General features: G+C 49.2%; 5 protein-coding genes across 5 annotated transcripts; 3 read left to right on the top strand and 2 right to left on the bottom strand.

Moving 5' to 3' along the window:
- Positions 1-1,130: 1,130 nt before the first annotated feature.
- Positions 1,131-6,435, top strand: meltf (melanotransferrin). Its single transcript, XM_061296392.1, has 17 exons — positions 1,131-1,386; positions 1,528-1,665; positions 1,948-2,102; positions 2,250-2,349; positions 2,578-2,763; positions 2,843-2,999; positions 3,173-3,240; positions 3,304-3,488; positions 3,726-3,891; positions 3,971-4,116; positions 4,179-4,275; positions 4,349-4,543; positions 4,650-4,803; positions 4,870-4,937; positions 5,008-5,195; positions 5,293-5,485; positions 5,545-6,435. Exons 2-17 carry the CDS (start codon positions 1,614-1,616, stop codon positions 5,607-5,609), a joined length of 2,175 nt encoding a protein of 724 aa, XP_061152376.1. The 5' UTR covers positions 1,131-1,386; positions 1,528-1,613; the 3' UTR covers positions 5,610-6,435.
- A 1,535-nt stretch (positions 6,436-7,970) lies between these two features.
- fkbp2 (FKBP prolyl isomerase 2) lies at positions 7,971-8,820 on the top strand. The gene is made up of 2 exons (XM_061296395.1): positions 7,971-8,528; positions 8,620-8,820. The coding sequence occupies exon 1, from the start codon at positions 8,077-8,079 to the stop codon at positions 8,491-8,493; it is 417 nt and encodes a 138-aa protein (XP_061152379.1). The 5' UTR covers positions 7,971-8,076; the 3' UTR covers positions 8,494-8,528; positions 8,620-8,820.
- A 468-nt stretch (positions 8,821-9,288) lies between these two features.
- On the top strand, positions 9,289-10,596 carry ncbp2 (nuclear cap binding protein subunit 2). Its single transcript, XM_061296394.1, has 5 exons — positions 9,289-9,449; positions 9,617-9,703; positions 9,810-9,904; positions 10,017-10,155; positions 10,321-10,596. Exons 1-5 carry the CDS (start codon positions 9,375-9,377, stop codon positions 10,402-10,404), a joined length of 480 nt encoding a protein of 159 aa, XP_061152378.1. The 5' UTR covers positions 9,289-9,374; the 3' UTR covers positions 10,405-10,596.
- A 369-nt stretch (positions 10,597-10,965) lies between these two features.
- cp (ceruloplasmin) lies at positions 10,966-16,628 on the bottom strand. Its single transcript, XM_061296391.1, has 23 exons — positions 16,427-16,628; positions 15,936-16,180; positions 15,655-15,867; positions 15,250-15,426; positions 15,075-15,166; positions 14,837-14,999; positions 14,557-14,695; positions 14,343-14,482; positions 14,099-14,239; positions 13,985-14,029; positions 13,677-13,891; positions 13,384-13,534; positions 13,082-13,294; positions 12,740-12,944; positions 12,513-12,652; positions 12,305-12,433; positions 12,061-12,167; positions 11,934-11,989; positions 11,679-11,842; positions 11,468-11,607; positions 11,338-11,394; positions 11,117-11,222; positions 10,966-11,047 (listed from the first exon to the last, which is right to left on the bottom strand). Exons 1-23 carry the CDS (start codon positions 16,597-16,599, stop codon positions 11,022-11,024), a joined length of 3,237 nt encoding a protein of 1,078 aa, XP_061152375.1. The 5' UTR covers positions 16,600-16,628; the 3' UTR covers positions 10,966-11,021.
- Positions 16,629-17,582: 954 nt separating this feature from the next.
- On the bottom strand, positions 17,583-19,793 carry tm4sf18 (transmembrane 4 L six family member 18). The gene is made up of 4 exons (XM_061296393.1): positions 19,419-19,793; positions 18,702-18,770; positions 18,108-18,250; positions 17,583-18,039 (listed from the first exon to the last, which is right to left on the bottom strand). The coding sequence occupies exons 1-4, from the start codon at positions 19,623-19,625 to the stop codon at positions 17,841-17,843; spliced, it is 618 nt and encodes a 205-aa protein (XP_061152377.1). The 5' UTR covers positions 19,626-19,793; the 3' UTR covers positions 17,583-17,840.
- Positions 19,794-20,036: the final 243 nt, after the last annotated feature.

Below are 20,036 nucleotides of genomic sequence, written 5' to 3'. Positions count from 1 at the left end.
CTCCCCACGGGAGTGTCACGACTCGTCCCCCCGGTCGGATACATTTTGTCATCATTTCTCTGTGAGCTCGCCTCTCCCCTCCTCTCCCCTCCTCTCCCCTCCTCTCCCCTCCTCTCCCCTCCTCTCCCCTCCTCTCCTCTCCTCTCCTCTCCTCTCCTCTCCTCTCCTCTCCTCTCCTCTCCTCTCCTCTCCTCTCCTCTCCTCTCCTCCCCTCCCGTGTGCCCATGATCGGTGTGATCCCTCTCACCTGCCTCTCGTTAGCTGTCGTGTATTTAAGTTGTGTCTGCGTGTGGTTGGCGCCCTGTCGGGTTATTTGTTGTCGCTTGTTTCTTGTCTCATGTCTCTGTTTGTTCTTTGTTTGCCACTCCTGTCTGTCAGTCAGTCAGTTCCGTTGATATTTGTTAGGCTGTTGTGTTAGTTTGCCGGTTCCGTTTGCTTGTTCCCCTTGTCCTCCCTTCCAAGTCGATGCCATGATGTGAGTCCTACTTTCTTGACATTGTCACGGCCTCGTAAATGTCACACGCTAACAGATGCGTGCCAAACATGAGTGGCACCTCATGAAGTTGAAATGGCTGTGCATTTTAGGAATCCTACACTATTCAAATGGCTGCATTTCTACTTTGTATAGTATGTAAATAACCATATTACAATAAGAATGTCGTTTTATAATCATCAAAGTGACTCTCCAATAATGACTCTTCAACTAGCCACCCCTTCAGCCTCTACTGAAGAGAGACACTTCAAAAGGCCAACCTCCATCCAAAACGGTAGACTGCAAATTCAGCAATACATACATGCGTATCTGATTTGGAAAATGCATCGGCTCAATCAAGAAGAGACGTACGCGTATATCTGATGCGGCATTTTTCTGCCGCATCCTTATGTGCTGATGTGTCAGTCATTCTGTTAAGAGAAGCTCATGTAACTCACTCCAAATGAAAACAAAAAATGTAGAAAGCAGAAAAAACAGTGTCAGTACTGTTCTGCAGAAAGAGAGAGTCACTCTTAAGTTTCCAGCAGTCACAGTCTGCATGTTTTTTTATCCACTAGTGGAAAAGCCCCACTGCCACAGAGGTGAGGAGTGGAGTGGAGTGTAAAAGACTTCTGTGTTCACACTCTGGGCTGCAGCTAGGCTATGCTGGCTGGTTGGCTGGCTGGCTGGCTGGCTGGCTGGCACTGTGACACGTGTGAGGTGGCACAGTCCTCTGATTTGTAGCAGACAGGAAAAGTAACATTTTTGACATTTTACGCAGGGGAACTTTCCATCTATATTTCACCGGCCTTGTTATTGAACGTCCATCGGACATCCCTCTATCTATCCATCCATATTTTCTTTTTGTACCGCTTCTCCTCGTAGGGTCACGGGTAGACTGAAACCTAGCTGAGGTGAGACTATTCGACATGTTTGCCTAGTTAGTCTGCTGCCATCACACGGCGGGAATAAAAGGGACCTAGTGAGCTATTGATGTATCCTGCCTGGTAAAAGGCAGTCAAGTTATGCAATCTCATTCCTGAACACCCTCGCAGAACTTTGACCCGGGTCACGGAGATAAAACCTGCACTTGGACTGACGAGTCGGCAGAGAAGGCACACTGAGAGGAAAGAAGTAGACGATGGTGACCATGTGGAGCACAGCGGCAGCCCTCCTCTTCATTCTACATGCTGGTAAGACGGACGGATGGATGGATGGTGCTCTCGCTAGCTCGCCAGCTAGCTGGTACAAACCAATATTCAAGCAGAATGCAGCTAAATCATATGACTGTGGTGTGAAAACAAGTTTTCGAATGGTAAAAATGTAACGAGATGAAATGACAATCGATGAAGTCGTCCATCTGGCAATTTGACCAAGAGTTACAGTAGTCGTGGGAAAGTTCTTTGGCCCCGGGTGAGCTTTAAATGGAAATAGGACATTGGTAAGGAGTGGCAAACCGCTGTGTGTGTGCTCAGTGTGTGCTCAGAGCAGCATTAGGTGGTGCACCATCTCAGATGCTGAGCAGAAGAAATGCGAAGCCATGTCCCTGGCTTTCGCCCAAGTCTCCATCCGGCCATCGCTCAGCTGCGTTCGCGGAAGCACTGTGGAGAACTGCGTGCAGAAGCTCGAGGTTGGCTCCCCATTTCTCCTCATCCCCCACTTTGAAGATAGCAGACGAACTTCATTCATTTGAATACGGCAATAGGACGTTGTCGAAAAGGGCAATTGCTCAACCAATTGATGGCGGTCCCGTTGCTGTCGTTCTTTCCGTGCGTAGGCGAACCAAGCGGATGCTTTGTCCATGTTCGCCCCCGACATCTACAACCTGAGGAAGAGCGCCTCGTTCAAGATAGCTGCCAGTGAATCAAAGGCTGACGGTGAGATTGTTTATCTTCATGTGCAAGTCATTGGCCTCGTATCCTTTTCACAAGTTCAAAGGGTAATTCTGGTGCATTTCTTTAATAGTTGCAAGCACGTGACCACTGTGATAAGGTTACCTTTTCATTCCCGCTTTTTAATGACACTTCCGACCAAATGTGAAGAACTCGTACTGGCTTATCATACCCCCCCATCTCTGAGCATTTGCACTGTCTTTGTCACCTCAGGTACCGGGGCGGCTTACTTTGCCATCGCTGTTGTGAAAAAGGTCGATTCCAGCATCAACATCAATAACTTGGCGGGGAAACGGAGCTGCCACACCGGCAAAGGCCGAACGGCTGGCTGGAATATGCCCGTGGGATATTTCATCGACCAGGGCTACATGTCGGTCATGGGCTGCGACATCTCCAAGGGTAGGTAGCTTTGCTTGCTTGTTAATTAAAGAAAGAGCAAACGCAAAGTCGCGCCCTCATACGTATTTGGCATTATCAGGCGTGGCCCAGTTTTTTAACAGCAGCTGCGTTCCGGGAGCAAACCAGGCCGGCGATCCGGCCTCTCTGTGCCAGTTGTGCGTGGGCGATCCCAGTGGACAGCACAAATGCGAAGCCAGCAACAACGAACGATTTTACAGCTACGAAGGAGCGTTCAGGTAAGGTACTCCGCCCGCCCCGTGGTTTCAGACATTTGTTACAATTTGACATAGTGCCTGATGCACTCGCAGCATCAAAATGCGCTCCGTAGCCTCCATTTGGAAATGGACTCATGTTTGACGGACCTCGTCGTGCTCTCCTGACTTGACTTTTGATGCTCCCTCCCCGTTAGGTGCCTCGCTGAAGGTGCAGGGGACGTAGCTTTTATCAAACACACTACGGTTGAAGAAAATACAGATGGTGAGTGCTTCCGGCCGTAGCTAGGGACAGACAAGGTACAGAAGGACTTGTTCTTTTCTCCAGGTCACGGCCCCGATTGGGCACATAAATTCTCCTCCAAAGACTACGAGCTGTTGTGTCGTGACGGCAGAAGACTTCCCGTCAGTCAGTGGAAGACTTGCAATCTGGTCCGCGTGCCCTTTCGGGGCATCGCCGTCGGCAAACGCGTCACGCCGTCTGTCGTGTTTAACATGCTTGCTGAGGGACTGGTGGGTCCAAACGCATTTGAATATTGATTTCAACTATTTTTTGGGATTCGGTCTTTTTCACAAATGTATTTGATTTTTGCCGCTATTTGGGTGGAATATTTGAACGAACAAACATGTAGTGTCCTCTTGAAAGGGACAGGTCAGTAAGCCAAATCATGCTTCATATGGCTCTCTCCTTCCTTCCTTCCTTCCTTCCTTCCTTCCTTCCTTCCTACCTACCTACCCACTTACCTGTAGCAAAAGTCTGGATTCAACATGTTTTCCTCCAAACCTTACGGAGCAGGGACGTTGCTCTTTTCCGAGTCCACCGCCATGTTTCAGAGCTCAGAGTACGATGACCCTAAGAAATGGATGGGTCAGCTTTATCACAATGTCATGAGCGCCATGGACTGTAAACTTCCAGGTAGACAGAACCCGTCCACTTGTTTGTGTTTTCAATAGTCCATAGAAGCGTGTCTAGCCGTCTGCCGATCCATCAACAGAAAGCACTTTGCGGTGGTGCGTGCTGTCAACGGGCGAGCAGCGCAAATGTGCCGCCATGGGCGCTGCCTTTCAAGAGAAAGGGCTCTTTCCCAGGGTCAACTGCATCTACGGCGACTCGGTGACGGACTGCTTGGAGAAAATCAAAGTAAGTTGTTCAAAGGTCCCGACGTGAGACCGTTTGGAACCACTTTGCCGCTTTATTGTCAGAACCACAAAGCCGATGCTGTTACTCTGGATGGAGGTTACATCTACACGGCGGGCAAGGACTATGGATTGGTACCCGCTACTGGAGAGAGCTATACAGGTGCAAAGAAGAAGGGGGGAAGCAGCAAAAAAAAACCAAGCCCGCAGACTGACAACAATTTCCACTCCTCCAGCCGATCGCGATGGCTCCAACTATTACGCAGTTGCCGTGGTGAAAAAGAGCAGCTATGACATTCGGAGTCTCGACGATCTCAAAGGCCTTCGTTCCTGTCACACGGGATTGGGTCGCACTGCCGGTTGGAACGTTCCGGTCTCCACCCTGATTGAGAAAGGCTTGATCAGCCCTCGGCATTGCCAGATAGCCCAAGGTCAGTCAGTGTTTGTCATAGCGGAAAAAATGGGCCATCGCTCACTGTGCGCTAATCATCTCGCCGCTAATGTCTCTGAATAATCTTTGTATTCCGTGGCACCTAGCGGTCGGTGGGTTCTTCAAGCAGAGTTGTGTACCTGGCGCCAATCAGCCGGGTTTCCCTAGCAACCTGTGTGCCTTATGTGCGGGAGACACCACAGGGCACAACAAATGCGAGAAAGGAAAAGACTTGTACGACGGATACGACGGTGCCTTCAGGTACAGAAATGGGAGGGGAGCAAAGGTGCTTCCCGATGGCTCATTTGGAACATTGCTTTTCTTCAGGTGTCTGGCCGTGGGAGATGGAGACGTGGCCTTCGTCAAGCATTCCACTGTGTTCCAAAATAGCGACGGTACGAGCGCAGCCTCTATGGCCCTACCATTCCATTTTCAATCACACCAAGCTTTTGCGCGCTCATCCAGGGAACTCGACCGAACCTTGGGCCACAAATCTCCTCTCCAAAGATTTCCAGCTGCTTTGTCCGCAAGGTACCAAAGCTGAGGTCACTCAGTATAAATATTGTCATCTGGCACGCGTGCCCTCCCACGCTGTAATGGTGCGCCCGGAAAGCAACATCCACGCCATCTATGGACTCCTGGACCGTGCCCAGGTACGTAGGTACTAGAGAGCAAATATTGGAAGGGAGCCTGCCTTGTGTGGGTGTTTTCAAATCAATGACCTTCCACTTGACTCTTGTGTCTTGACAGACTTATTTTGGCAGTGACACAGCTCCAGACTTCCAGATGTTTGACTCTCAGATTTACGAGGGCACCGATCTTCTCTTCAAAGACTCCACCGTGCGCCTCGTGGGCGTGGCCGACAGAAAGACCTACCAGGAGTGGCTGGGCCAGAACTACTTGGACTCACTGCTCAACATGGAGTGTAACGCATCAAGTGCAGGTAAAGGTCATATGGCTTGGGATTGTTGCGACTCTATGGTGACTGTTGGTGTCTTGTAGCGGTTTCCTCGCTGTGGCTGGTGATCACCGTCGCGCTGCTGTGCTCCATGCTGACGGCCATCTGAAAGGCATGGTACGCAACGCAACTTGTCCCACTCCACTCCCTTCCCTTCCCTTCCCTCGCACTGTTCTCTTTTGCTGATCACTGGTTCTAGTAGAGGGATCCCACCGTTGTCAACTTTGAAAAAGATTTGTCACTTGTGAAAAGGAAGTTGTTTACAGAAGGTGAGCTGCCATATCAGAGCATATGCTGTCACCTGTTACAGTCCAACCTCTTTTTCTCAAGGCGCTTCGGGGACGCACGCTTTCTTTCTTGCCATCACTAATCAGCCGCACAAAAGTAATCCTGATCAAAAATAACAGCCGTCGATGTGTACGGTCTTCTAAGCAGAGATTTATTTTTGATATGATGTTCAGATGCCATATCAGTGAATATGTACTGACTCGTATGATCTGAAATGAGTGCATTCTTTCCTCTGGACAGAGATTTTATTTCAGTGTGAAATGATCAATCCTTGACTAATATTTAGTTGCCAGGCCAGTGAGTCTGCACAGGTATTAAAAACAAAAAGCTACTGTATTAGATGTGTTCTCTCTCTTGTTCAAATAAATTCTCAAGCATCAAAAGACATTTGGGTGTCACGTACATACTGTATATGACGCAGGCAGTCCTAGTGAACTTTGATTCACGTCCTGAGCTGTGCAATAAAGATTTAAGAGAGCGATAGGAAGATATGTACTGTAAAACAGATTGGAACACAGTCATGCGTTACAAGTCATCATTCCATCTGGGCTTCCTGGATGGTTGGCACATCAATGTGGGTGCAAAATAGGTCATTGCTTGCTCTTGCACGCATTGGATGTAAACATTCAGCGTGCAAACCCTCTTAAACTTACTGGTAAAATTGACCCTCCAGCTTCTATGCTGCTTGTGCTCATTTGGGTCAAGCTGGCGCTTGTCCCCAACTGACTTTGAGGGAGAAGCGGAAACGGGGCCGCTTTTAGAATCTGTACCCCACGCACGCACGCACACACACTTATACTACCTTCTTAAAAGGGATTGGCTTTCTCTGAAATGAACACTTTGCACATTTCCTCAATCGCCACATTTAATGATGCATTGTCTTTTTTTGACTCAAATTTACAAATACATAAATATGAACCAAAATCAACGCAAGATGACAAAAATGCCCGGTGCCCAGGGTAGGGGGGGGGAATGAACAGAGAAACAAGACAAAGACAGCGGTGACTTAAAACGATTTGTCAGAATGTGATAGTAACCTGGGATTAACATTAAAATAGTCTGTGATTAACGAATTGCGTGTGCCCTGATTCACTTTACCACCCCTTTATTTTTATTGAGGTAGTGGCTACAGCAATCCGACTTCAGAACCTTGGAGAGCTATTTGCTTTCTTCTGCGTGAGCGAGCGAGCGAGCGAGCGAGCGTATACACCACACTGAGGGTGCCACCTAAGGGCTGCCTGGGCCTGCTTCGTTCCTTTTGAAAGGACTGGAGCACGTCGAAGTGGAGCCAGCAGAAGCCACGTTTGAATCAAACGTCAGTAGTGCTGATCTCATTTGATGATGTCATTCAGACTGACCGCAGCGTTCCGCGTCCAGGGTGAGCGATTACTTTTTAACCTGACGGGATCCATCTTTCCACCCATCCTTGACTTCATTGACGAACGTCTCTCGGACTCTCTTGAGTCGTCTGCCGACGTCCTCCACGCCACCGGGAACTCGACCAGCCTCCTCTCGGACCTGCCGCAGCGTCTGGGACCTCAAGACCCGCTGGGAGGCGTCCCGGCCGACTAGCTGAGCTTTGGTAAGGGCGTAAACTGTGATCTGCGCGGCCCTACGGATCGGACGAGACTCTGCCAGCTTCTCGACGACATGGAGATTGTTGAGCAGCGAAAGCAGCATTCGAGAAAGCATTTTGGAGAGGCGCGTGCGCCCTCGAGTTTCGAGGAAGAGTGTCACTTGGCAAGCCCTGAAATGGTAACAATATTCAACTGAGGCGATGTCGTGCTGTTCTTTCAATCTGTAGTTTCAATCCCCAGAGCGAAGGTGACTTACTCGATCAAGGTGAGTGTCGAACGAGGGCGAGAATCCCGAGCCTGGTATTTACTTCCGCTCTTTCTTCTTTTCTTGTGCTAACGGTAGTTTGTAAGTAAAGAGCAGTGCTACATTAGCGCCACCTATTGATCAACGGCGCAAACATCATTGCTCGTGAAGGCCAGCTTTGTGTTCACTTCAACACAGATCATGGTGTGCTGTGAGACGTAAATGTGAAGTTAAATGTGAGCCATGGCTCATGACATGAAAAATAACCGTTGTGCTGTATAATAACAGGAGTGCTATATCCACTCCTAATCAAAAGGTGGCGCTGTTTAAAACGGCAGAACGCATTTGAACACATTGCTACTTCCGTTTCCTTCTTCACACAGCTCATATTAGGCTGACACAAGTGTGTAGGCAGGCAGGTAGGAAGGCATCCATCTGTAGGCTCGAAAAGCGAGACGACTTCAGTCATGCGGGCCTTTCTACTGCTAACGATGACGGCGCTGTCGCTCGGCCCGATGCTGGTCTGCGGCTCCGAGAAGAAAAAGCTGCAGATCGGCGTCAAAAAGCGAGTGGACAACTGCCACATGAAGTCCCGCAATGGGGACGTTCTGAACATGCACTACACGGGCAAGCTGGAGGACGGCACCGAGTTTGACAGCAGTATTCCCCGCGATCGACCCTTCACCTTCACGCTGGGAAGCGGCCAAGTGATTAAAGGTTGGGACCAGGGCCTGCTCGGCATGTGCGAGGGCGAAAAGAGGAAATTGGTCATTCCCGCCGAGCTGGGCTACGGAGACCGGGGAGCCCCGCCCAAGATCCCCGGTGGAGCCACTCTGATCTTTGAGGTGGAGCTGCTCAGCATCGAGAGGAGATCCGACCTTTGATGAAAGACTACGCCCTCGCTCGCTCATCGCGCTTCGTAAGTTATCGGAGCTCGACTTTGCGGAGCTTGCGTGCAGATCTAATGAAAACGTGAGATTGTTCCGAATATTTGTTCTTTCTATTTCTAGGAGATGCTGCTCCCTGTGATTAAAGAGCACATCTGACAGCAGTGAAGAAGACAACGTGTCAAATTGTGGGATGGCACTCTTCCAGCAGCAGAGCAATGCCTCATGTGCTCAAGATTGCTCAAATAAGAACTGATCCACAATTAAAATAAAAAATACTGCAGCATTCCAATTAAAAACACAGTATTGTGTGATGAGCAGGAATATGTCTGCTTTCTTCTTTTGAAGTTTGGCAGGCAATCTCACCTACCATGAGAATGGGCAACATAGCCTTTGATTACTTTCTTTACAATCTCACCTACTATGAGGATGGGCAACATAGCTTTTGATTACTTTATTTGTAAACTGATCCAATAAAAAAAAATACCTCCGGAAAAACAACTATTTATTGTAACGTACTGTATAGTTTTTCTAGCAACTCTTGTCACGTGCGCTAGTTGACAGACTGGTAGACCACTACTAGCTTCTGACAGTTGATAAGAAAACAACACATTTCAAAAGAAAAAGAACACCTATCCTTCTGCTTAGTTGCTCTTCGAAAGAAAGAAAAAAAAAGTAGGCGACTTTCCCTCCGGGAAGTGGCAATCCGTCCAAGCGAAACCGTGAAGGTATGAGCGCTTCACACTCTTGTACACTAGATGGCGCTATTCACCTGGACGCTGCGTGCAATCCGCATTAGAAGAAGAAGGCCTACGTAGTTGTCGTGCGACGCCAACAAAGAAGGAACAATTCGTATGTAGTCAGTCTGCTTCTCCACCATGTCTGTGAAATTGAATGCTTTAAATAGCGATTCTTACACCGATGTAGGCTCATACAGAGACCAGCATTTTAAGGTAAGACACAATGCTGAATGTGCTGTGACCAAAACGATACATTCGAAGAAGCATTTGGAATCCAAATGATCGGAGCGATTTGAGCCTATGACGCGAAGGAATAAAGACATCACGAGCCTAGGTGCTGAGTGTGCAACCACGATGGCAATGCTTTGCGGTGTTTCCAGGGTAAGTGTCATATACAAGAGAATCTGCTGAAAGCAAGCCACACGCTCTACGTGGGCAACCTCTCCTTCTACACCACAGAGGAGCAGGTAAGAAACGCTGTAGAAACGAGTCATCTGCTCGAAATGCTTTGTGTTGCATCTTTTTGCAACCCCTCCCTCCCTCCCTCCCTCCCTCCCTCCCTCTTCTGAGCAGGTTCACGAGCTCTTTTCTAAAAGTGGGGACGTCAAGCGCATCATCATTGGTCTGGACAAAGTCAAGAAGACGGCCTGTGGCTTCTGCTTTGTCGAGTATCCTTTTCACCACGTTTGCTTGAACCTCGGAAATGAAGTACTAGCGCCGTTCCGTCGTGCGCGCACGCATAATGCCTCAAACGTTGGAACTTAACCCCAGCTGGTGTAGATACTATACGAGGGCAGATGCGGAACATGCTATGCGCTTTATAAATGGCACACGCCTGGATGACCGCATGATCAGGACAGACTGGGACACCGGCTTTAAGGAGGGAAGACAATATGGTCGCGGCAAGTCTGGAGGACAGGTAAGCTCCTCGGAGTACCATTGCCAGGCAAAGTGAGCACATAATACAAGCTCTTTGATTGCAAGTGACACTGGACAACAAGGCCTGCTTTATATTCATTCCCCGTCTTCGTGTTGATCTCTCAACTATTTCACTGATCCTTTGTGGCTCTTTTGTTTTGCGCAGGTGAGGGATGAGTACAGGCAGGACTACGACCCGGCCAGAGGCGGTTATGGAAAGTTGGCTCAGCAGCAAAGAGGGCCGCAGTAATCCGTCTTGGGTTAGGGTTAGGGTGATCCACCCCCTCCTCCAGTCATTATTTTTGATGGATCAGACTCGTTCTATTTAAGTGCAGGAGGAATAGCGTGCCAATTAGATGTTTTTCCACACCCAAAATTTACCCGAATGGAGGTGTTGTGTACACTATATATATTTTTTTTTTTATAAAGCTCTATCTTTCAACCTCTGGTAATGCTGATTCATACTTTAGCTCAACTTTCATATCAAATGATGTCTTTGCTGCGCAGTCCAGAAAAGGCTCATGGCCAGATGTGCGGGGCGATTACCTCAGCACGAAGGAGATCACCGTGCATGTTAAAGGAAATCGTTTTCACATTGTCATAAAAAACCCGAAATAACTACATGAAATGCTCATTCTTTTGGATACAAAGTAAGAAGGGAAATGGTTGAATAATTTGAAAAACAAAATGTTAGAAGGTTCAAGTCTGGTTTTTAAGAGCAAATCTATCAACCTCTATTGCATCACAGGGAGTACAGGGAAAAAGCACGCAGTAAGAATTTGAATTGACAGACAGACAGACAGACAGACTGTTTCCACTTGAATCGAATATATTTGGAGATGTGCTCTTATTTTTGCCTTCCACATTTTAACCAGTGACTCCCCTCTTGTTCACTGCAAACACCAAAAAAGTGACGTATTAGCACATGTGCAATATCCAGATTGCCACAGTGTGCCACTCACCTTTTTCTCTGACAGTATACATAGCGACTGTGCCAGCTTTAATGTGGTCAGTCACATGACAGTGAAGCAGCCACGTTCCAGCATACTCGGGCCGCATTTTTACCGTCTACAATCAACACACACAATAAAGGGCCGTATGTGTAGGTTAGAGGGAATTTGATCCAAAAGCGACACACGGTAAGATTGAGGAGAATAAGGCTGCAGCTGACTAAGTGCTTTACCTGAAAGGTGGCTGGAAAAAGTTGAAAGACATCAGTGGTGTGTGGGCCTCCACCCAGCTGTGGGTTGTTGTTTTTTGTGCCATATTAGTATGTGACGTTCCCATCTGCCACTGCAATTTGTCCACCCTACCTTATATTCCACGCTGTGCCCATGCCAGTGAACACCGTGCATGTCCACCTCAGTGCCCATGCCCATCAGGTACCAGTAGACCTTATCTCCTACCTCCATGTTCAAGCCCTTAAGGTTGGCGTATACAAAGCCATTGATGGCTGAGAAGACACAGAAAACAAAAGGAACGCTTTGCAATTCAATTCCAGGGCGCTCCATGTGCTTTCCTGACCGTGCATCTTGTTGCTCTCGATAAAGTCTTGGTCATCCTTCAAATTTGCCCCAGGGCTCCTGATGGACGCCCTGATGTTTTCATCCAAATACCAGCTCTCGTTCTCATCAAACACCAGCATCAGCAATGCAAACTCTTCGATTTCTTTCTTCAGGCCCAAAGTCCTTGAAGCAAACAGCGTGACTTGAGTCTTTGTAAATCTTGGCATCACGCAAAAGAGCTCATGATGAAGCGTCCGTATGCCAAAAGGCTTACCTGGCCCAACTGCGTCGACAGATGACCAGAGGACCGATAAGACCGCTGTACAGGTCCTGGCAGACCGGGAGGTCAAATGTCAGCGCAAGAACCATTGCATGTGAGCACACCTTGTGAGCGAGCACACCTTGGCAATGTCCACTGTAGAGTAGTATGCTGACACAGAGCACTCCTCTTGCTCCGTGGTCGGTCCTGTATTCTTTGTAACGTACCACTCGTAGGTGTGAGTCTCACCTGTCGCGCACGCACAGCAGCTCACCAACATTGGCCGTCAACTATGTACTCAACTTGTGACATTGATTTAGTCCAAACAATCATTTCAAGTCACCAAAGGTAGCCAAATCGATGCCTTGTGCCCTTTGCCTACTCACCGGGATTGGTGCGGTAAACGTTGGGGCTCTCTGTCTTGACTCCATGGGCGTGGATGGAATACGGTCTGGATGCCATGTTCTTAAAAACCACCTTGACTTTGTCTCCCACGCCAGCATGGATCATTGGACCTAAGAGAGCAATACCAGATGATTTAGTAACCAGAGTGGAGAGAAGCGTACGATAATAGCATGTCAACCAAGAGCCTACCCATAATGCCCAGATGCTCCATGTCGGCACCTCTTTCCACCTGCTTGTTGAACTTGTCGTTTGTGAACTGTCGATAAACCACCTTCTTGTAGCGTGAGCCGATAAAGCCGCCCGCTTGGTCAAGGAAGACGGAAGCTGGACTGCAGGAGAGGAGAAGAGAAGAGGCACGTTTCATTTGCGCCACTTTGAAATCGTATTTGAATTCGAAATAACTTTTGACAAATTACCTTTGCTGACCGTGAAACATTTCAGCCTCCCAAGTACGATTTGGAGAGTAATCCCAGTCCATCTCCATGGCAGCGATGTAGTAGGTTTTAAAGTGGAACATGGCTTCACCCTGGCGCTGCAAAAAGCTGCATTTCTCCACCGTGTAGTTGGCTCTCATTCCTCCACGGTAATGCGCGATGGTGGGTGACGCCACTTCAAATTGACCTGAAAACACACACACACACACGAAGAAAGGCAGATCATTTGTACAAATTGGGGATTTGTCAGGAAGTAAATGAATAGGCTTGATCATTTGGTGCGCTGACAGCTAATCTGGGTCCGATGCTGACACAAGCACTCACCCATACTGTCCGGCTCCATGGTGACGGTGCGCGAGATGTGCGGAAAGACAGAAATTGCGTCCAATCTGTTCTGCCGGAAGATGAAACGGTTTCCCTCAAAGTAAAGACTGTTGATATCCGTTTCGGAACCCAGTCCCGACAGGTGCCACGTGACTTTGTCCCCCTTACACATGGTCAGGCCTCGAAGGCTCCCGTACACATAGCCGTTGATGGCTGTGAGAGAGAGAGACTCAAAAGTTCCAAAGATGCGAAAAGAATCAGTTGAAGTACAGTAATTGAGGATAAAGGTCTACGATGCCTACAATGCATCTTGTTGCTCTCAATAAAGCCTTCATCGTCCTTGTTAACGGTGGCCGGAGCTGTGGCGAAGGCACGTATTGTATCGTCCAGATACCAGCTCAGGTTTTCATCAAACACTGTGGCCAGCAAGTGAAACTCTTTCTTGTAGTTCTTCTGTAAGGCGGACAAAGTGGGAAATGTGGCAGCCCATTAAAAGAAGACAAAAAACTGCCATTCAATCCAAATCCTTAGTGACCTAGTCCACATTGATGACGTTTTCCATCTCCCATTGTCAACATCTTGCGCTTTCTCTGACCTGAATCCCCTTCTTCAGAGAATTAGGGCGGCAGACCAGCATGGGTCCGACCAGTCCCGAGTTGGTGTCTTTGACGGGGTCTACGCCCGAGTAGTACAGGTAGGTCAGACAGTCGGCCTCTCCATGCACGGGCCCGGCACCCACGGGCACAAACCACTCGTAGGTGTGCGTCTTGCCCGGTGCCACCAGAGCGGCCGGAGGAGGCCTCACTAGCCCTGCAGGTGGAGGGAGGGAGGGAGGGAGGGAGGGATGGAGGGTGCACCAGTAAGGATGACAAGTACAAACGCATCACGGCGCTCGTCACTTACTTTGTTCATGTTTTAATTCCCTCAGCTTTTTTGCAGTGTAGGACTCTAAAGCAATGAAGAGCAAATACAGCCTCAGCAGTCATGAAACAAAAGCTCCGGGAGACAACAACGGACCTTCTAATTCATTGTGATAGAGCGTGCCGTCTTGTTCGATACTGTACTGTACTCCGTGCGGCTGCATCGAGTAAGGCCGCGTGGCCTTGTTCTTGAACACCACCTTGATAGTGTCTTTCTCTTCGGCTCGCAGCACGGGACCTGGAGAAAACCAAAATCACCGCATTTGCGCTTGCGCTCAAGTGGGCTGAAGTCTACTATGGACTTTGCTCTACGCGCATTCTTCACTCTTGTCCAAAGTTACCCAGAATTCCAAGGTGTCCCTCCTCCGCTGTGCGTAGCATCTTGGTCAGAAAGGAGCTGTCAGTGTATTCCACGTAGCGCACCTTCTTGTAGCGACTTCCGATACGATTTCCACTTCTGCTCACAAACGTGTCTGCCTCGCTGCACAAAGACGCAGAAGCTCTACCGCGCATGTGTGTGTGTGTCGCGGGTTTACGTATCGTGACAAACCTAACCTGTCTGTCGGCAATGTGGGAGCGTAGTCCCAGACCTCTTCTTCTGCGGCAATAAAGAACTCTCTGAGCTGACCTTGCGGACGTGGTTTGTGGACATTTGGGAAACATTTTCGGATCTCAAATATGGCCTGCATACCACCTACAGCAAAACAAAAGCCATGCCAGTCAGTTGAGGTCAGGTCAGGTCAGGTCAGGTCAGGTCAGGTGAGCAGGACAATTGCTGTCTGAAATGGTCCAGTATATGACGGCGATGCAGCTATCAAAAGCGAGCCAGCCTGACCCATCAGATGATCATTAACGGTGCACGTCAGCAGCCAGTGCCCGGGGTTGTCCGCCACCATCTCGGCCGTGGTGCTGGAGCCGGGGAAAAGACTGACGGTGTCTGTGTGGTGATTTTCGCTCATCAGGATCTGCCCGTGGAAATGAACGGAATGCATGTCCACCTGTCGGGTGCGCAAGATTGGCGCTTAGAGACAGTGAAGTGAAACTGGCAGAAGCCAAAACAGGAGGCCCGTTACCTCATTTCCCAAGCCAATCATATGCCAGTGGATCTTGTTTCCTTGGCACATACTCAGTCCAGGTAGGTTACCATACAGAAATCCATTGATACCTGTGGGGACGATTTGAGAAGCTCCAATGGCCGGCCGGCCGCCTGCGCACATCACAAGAATTGAGCCGCTCTCTTTTTTTCACCGTGCATTTTGTTGCTCTCCATGAAATCTTCCTTCTCTTTCAGGCCGCCGGCAGGGTTTGCGATATGCGTCCTGATGTCGTCATCGAGATACCAGCTGAAGTTTTCGTCCGACACCATGAATACGAGCGCGTACATGTAGTCTGCTGCACTGTCACCGTGCGTGTCCACCAGCGTTCCTGCGCAAAAGACACGGAGATTGGGTTCACGGTGGGCCGGCCGATGGAGCGCTCGCAATTGTCCGGAGGTGCGATTGACCCTTGCCCTGCCGTTGGCTGCCAAGCGGTTCTCCGGGCCACCCATTTCCAATTTGGAAATGCCCCATTTGACCTCACGCCCTAAACTCATCACCTGACGGCAGCGGCACCAACCAATACGGAGATGAAGCGGCCGGCCGGCCGGCCTACCTTTCTTACAGAGAATGAGGGGTCCAATCAAGCCCGAGTTGATATCTTTGGGAGTAGACACGTGCGAGTGGTAGAATCTGCTCAGGCAGTTGCTCTCGGTGGCTTTGGGGCTGTGCGAATGGCGTAGAGTCCACTCGTACGTGACGCTGGTACCGGGAGCCACCGAGTCGTCGCCCTTCATCTCGGCCGCTGTGCCGTCTGGGTACAGTGCCCCTAAAGACAAGATGTCGGTCGGCCAGGCTCAAGTCAAGTGGACGGAGAAGACATTCTTGCCCTTTTACCCTCGCTGCCTTTGCTGTAGTTGAGTCCGTGGGGATGGATGCTGTACGGTCTGGACGCCGCGTTTCTCAGGTGGACGATCAAAGTGTCGCCCTCTTCGGCCATCAACAGGGGTCCCAGGTAGCCCAACCAGGCTTGCTTCGCCACCTCCGTGGCGTACGTGGCATCGCTGTACTGCTTATAAAGGGCCTTTTTGTAGGTGGAGCCGATTCGCTGCGGGCCCTTCTGGAGAAAAACGGCAGCTTCGCTGCACACACAGAGAGGGAAAAGCATCTGGGAATGACAGTCGTCCGTTCATCCTTTTTCGATGGCAAACAAGGGATTCTCGCAAATCCAAGCAGAGCCGCCATTGCGCACTCCTAAGCTGTTCCTGAAGACTTCTCGTCATTTCTGATCATCCTATGAAGCACGACGTCGTGATATGCCCTTTTCCTCCAAGCCCTACGTCAGGGAACGGAGTGAAATCAATCGAAAAGAGGAGAAATGCACGTACTCATCTTCTTGGATTGTGTTGTTCTGGATGAGGTTCATCCCACTGGGTGCGTAGTTCCAATTAACTTCTTCTATCCTGAGGAAATATTCTCTCCTCATTCCAGAAATGCATAGCGGTGCATAGCCCAGCAGGATTAGAAGGAACAGCAACTTGCGCTCTTGGCAGCGTGACATTTTGACCACTCGCTCCCTCCCTCGCTCACTCGGTCTTTATACTTGCTCGACTGCCCGACTGCCGGCAAGAGTCAATAATGCTTCGAGCGAGGGTTCACTGACCAATCGCCACCATGACCCCCTGTTCAACTTGCGCAAGACCTGAATAATGTTTAACCTGGAATTTTGTTGCGCTTTTTACGACGCTATTTCAACCTAATGTCGTTATTTTGATCCCGTTTCATGTCCTTGTCACGACTCGTCCCCGCTTGTATTATTCTGATGTGTAGGTTGTCATGCTTTCCGTCTGCGCGTGTGTACTCGCCCCTCCCTTCCTCTGTCTACTCCCAATCAATCACAGTCACCTGCCTCTCTCGCTCTCCCTCTCGTTACCTGTCTCCTATTTAAGTCGTGTGTGCGTGTCGCTCTCGGTCGGATCGCTGATGTCTTCTCGGCTCCTGTCTGGCGTCTCTGTCAGTTCTGTTTCGGTTCGCCGGTCTGTCGGTCCGTCGACTTATGTTAGTTTGCCGGTTCTGTCAGGCTTGTTCCCGGCCTCATCCTCCCGTCCAACTCAACTCCCTTTTCCCTCGACAAACCAAGCTGGTCCGAGCTGCATTTGGTGGCCCTGCTCCATTCCCGTCCGTCCGTGACAGTTGTCTGGTTTGCAAGTGTCTTGGGTGCTCATTTGCACCAGCCAGCCACTCGTGTCTTGTCCAGTTGTGCCTCGTTGTCTCATCCATTTGTTTGGAGTTAGCGCCGTGATTTCCTTCAACTCCGCATGACGGAACCAATGCTTTCACAGCGCACCAAACAAGTTCTGAGATGAGGGACGAGGAAGATGACATTTCTATCAACATGGCCAAAATGAAGTGTGTTGAACAGATTGTAAAAGGATCTCTGCAACACCTGGAAGCTTGGCTACAATCCTGGAGACTCCAAGTGCACAGTAATATGTAGTCAGAAAAATTCCATGATATGTACGGACAACTTAGAAAACACATACGTAGGAAGCATGGTAAGTTTATTCGTATTTGACTGAATTGTGTTCCTTTTCTCAAGAGACTCTGCACGTTGAGAGCTAAATATGAATTTGGACTTGTTTCATCAAAGAAAATCAAAGTGTTGCTCAACTTACCAAGCCTATATCTACCTGAAATGGGCATCTTGTGAGCGCTTGACCACATTTCATGCATAACGTGGACGGCGTATGCGTTGAAAGCAACGCAATGGCGTCTGCGTGGCGCGTATTTGGGTGCTCTTGTCTAAGCATTCAAACTATACTCCTGCTTATAGCAACAAGGCCGACAGACAGCGTTGACCAAACCGCTGGCCAGTTGCAAGAGGCACAGGAGAAACTCCAGCAGAGCCAGGCCCAACAGCACACACAGAAGAGTCACGTTCCATTCCACCACGCGGAGGGGCTGAAGGCACGCGGCCCACGACTCGGGCCGCAGCAGATACCTGAAAGCCACGAGAGAAAGGCGTAAGACGGACTTGACGTCCATCCCCGCTCGTACTGTCGCCGCTACCTTCCTCCTTGATCCTCGAAGGGGTACGACCACCCGAGAGAAGTGAAGCACTGGGGACCCTGCAGCAAGGCCAGGCCGGAAATGACCAAGCAGTAGCTGGCCCCCATCAGGCCCACCACAGCCGCCAGCACTGATCCGCACATCTGAGGAATTCAATACATTCGGTCCATGCAGCACAGATTGATTGATTTCTTTCTTTCCTTCTTTCCTTCTTTCCTTCCTTCTCTCTCTTTCTCTCTCTTTCTCTCTCTCTCTTTCTCTCTCTTTCTCTCTCTTTCTTTCTCTTTCTCTCTCTCTTTCTCTCTCTTTCTCTCTCTTTAATAAGAAGCGAGGCGGCCGCACTCGACACACTTGCACAAACAGCAGCTGTGCACGTGGCTCGACTTGTGTGCCGAGCTCACTCGGTCAGTGCGTTGCGTGTTAAGCGACAAAGGCACCCTTGTTTAATTACCACGCTTGGATTAGCATTAGCATACCACCTACCAAAGTGTAATACTAGCGTCGAGACAACTGCCCAACCTTTGTTGTGTTTCGAGAGAAGAAAACAAGCACATGGTTCCGTTTCAATATTGATCGTCAATCACGTGTGCTTACCATCAAGCTCTCGTTCCAGCAGCAACTACATTTTCCCAAAGTGCTAAAGGTTATAGCAGGAATCAGCATCTAAAACACAACGCGCGCTTTAGACTTCAAATGACAAATAAAGAGGTGAGATGCAATGTGAACCATGGATTCGCATTGAAATGTTATTTCTCAACCGTGGGCTGGATGGATGGGTGGATGGATGGATGGATGGATGGTGATACTTTGACATTTCTCTTCATTTTCCAGGCTTCCCTTGCTGCCCTGCGTCACAGGAAGTTCACTCACATCCTAAGAGAGGGAGTGAAGTTCCCAAGGTCTCCCCTTTTCCCATGTGCGTGCGCACACACACACACACATCATTTCAGACAATATGGAAAATGAGAAATGAGCTCAATTGACATTGTCATTTGTCCTTTGTAACGGACATAGGCACGAAGGAAACGACTCCTCCACAATGTAAGTCTTGTTCGGTTGGGAAAAAATATACCCTCTCATCTGATTAAAGCCAAAGAAAGGGAGCAGCTCAGAAGGAGAAGAAAACCCACAGATCAGATCAGCCAGACCCATGAACAGAGCAGAAGGATCTATTGAAAAAGAGTCAAGACGTGCACATTGAAAATATAAAGAAGTTCTATCAAAAGAAAACAACTATTTCTGAAAAGATGCAATATGGAACGTTGTGATGATTCTATCATATGAGTTAAGAAGTTGCACTTTCTCACTTACCAGGAGTCCTCCGCCGCCCAGTCCGCCAAAGTAGCAGATGTAGCTGGCCAGGCGCCCCTGCTGGATGTATGTCATTTGCCCCATCGGAAACAACAGCAGCACATTGGCCAGGATGCAACAGAGGGCCAGAGGTAACAGAGCCAGGCCCAAAGACCTGGCGAAGCCCACCGAACAACACATGGGGAAAACCAACAAAACTGCAACCATCAAATCGGAGCGACAGGCAGGCAGGCAGGCAGGCAGGCAGGCAGGCAGGCAGGCAGGCAGGCCAGCGGCGGCCCAAGAATCTGTCCGAGCAGCTGGCTGCTGGGCTGTCAGGAAATAATCCTCCCCCTTTTCAGCCACTTCTCCCGCTGAACAAAATAGGCCAGGACAACACACACACACACACACACACTCAGGAAACAAGCTGACCAATAGCTGCAGGAAGTTTATAATTAGAAATATGAAAATCAAACAGGAGATGTGTTTGTTGCTTTCTCTTGAGGTCTGACAAACGTTCCAAAAGATGGCCCAGCCTCAATTATTAGATACACATTGAGTTTTTCAAATGAAGTATCTTTGAAATGTTGACTATTACTTAATATGTGCCTTTCCCTCGGGATGAGAGTTGCACAA

This window comes from Syngnathus typhle, linkage group LG14, assembly GCF_033458585.1.
Source record: "Syngnathus typhle isolate RoL2023-S1 ecotype Sweden linkage group LG14, RoL_Styp_1.0, whole genome shotgun sequence".
Lineage (NCBI taxonomy): Eukaryota > Metazoa > Chordata > Actinopteri > Syngnathiformes > Syngnathidae > Syngnathus > Syngnathus typhle.
This window is presented reverse-complemented; position numbering and strand designations above follow the sequence as displayed.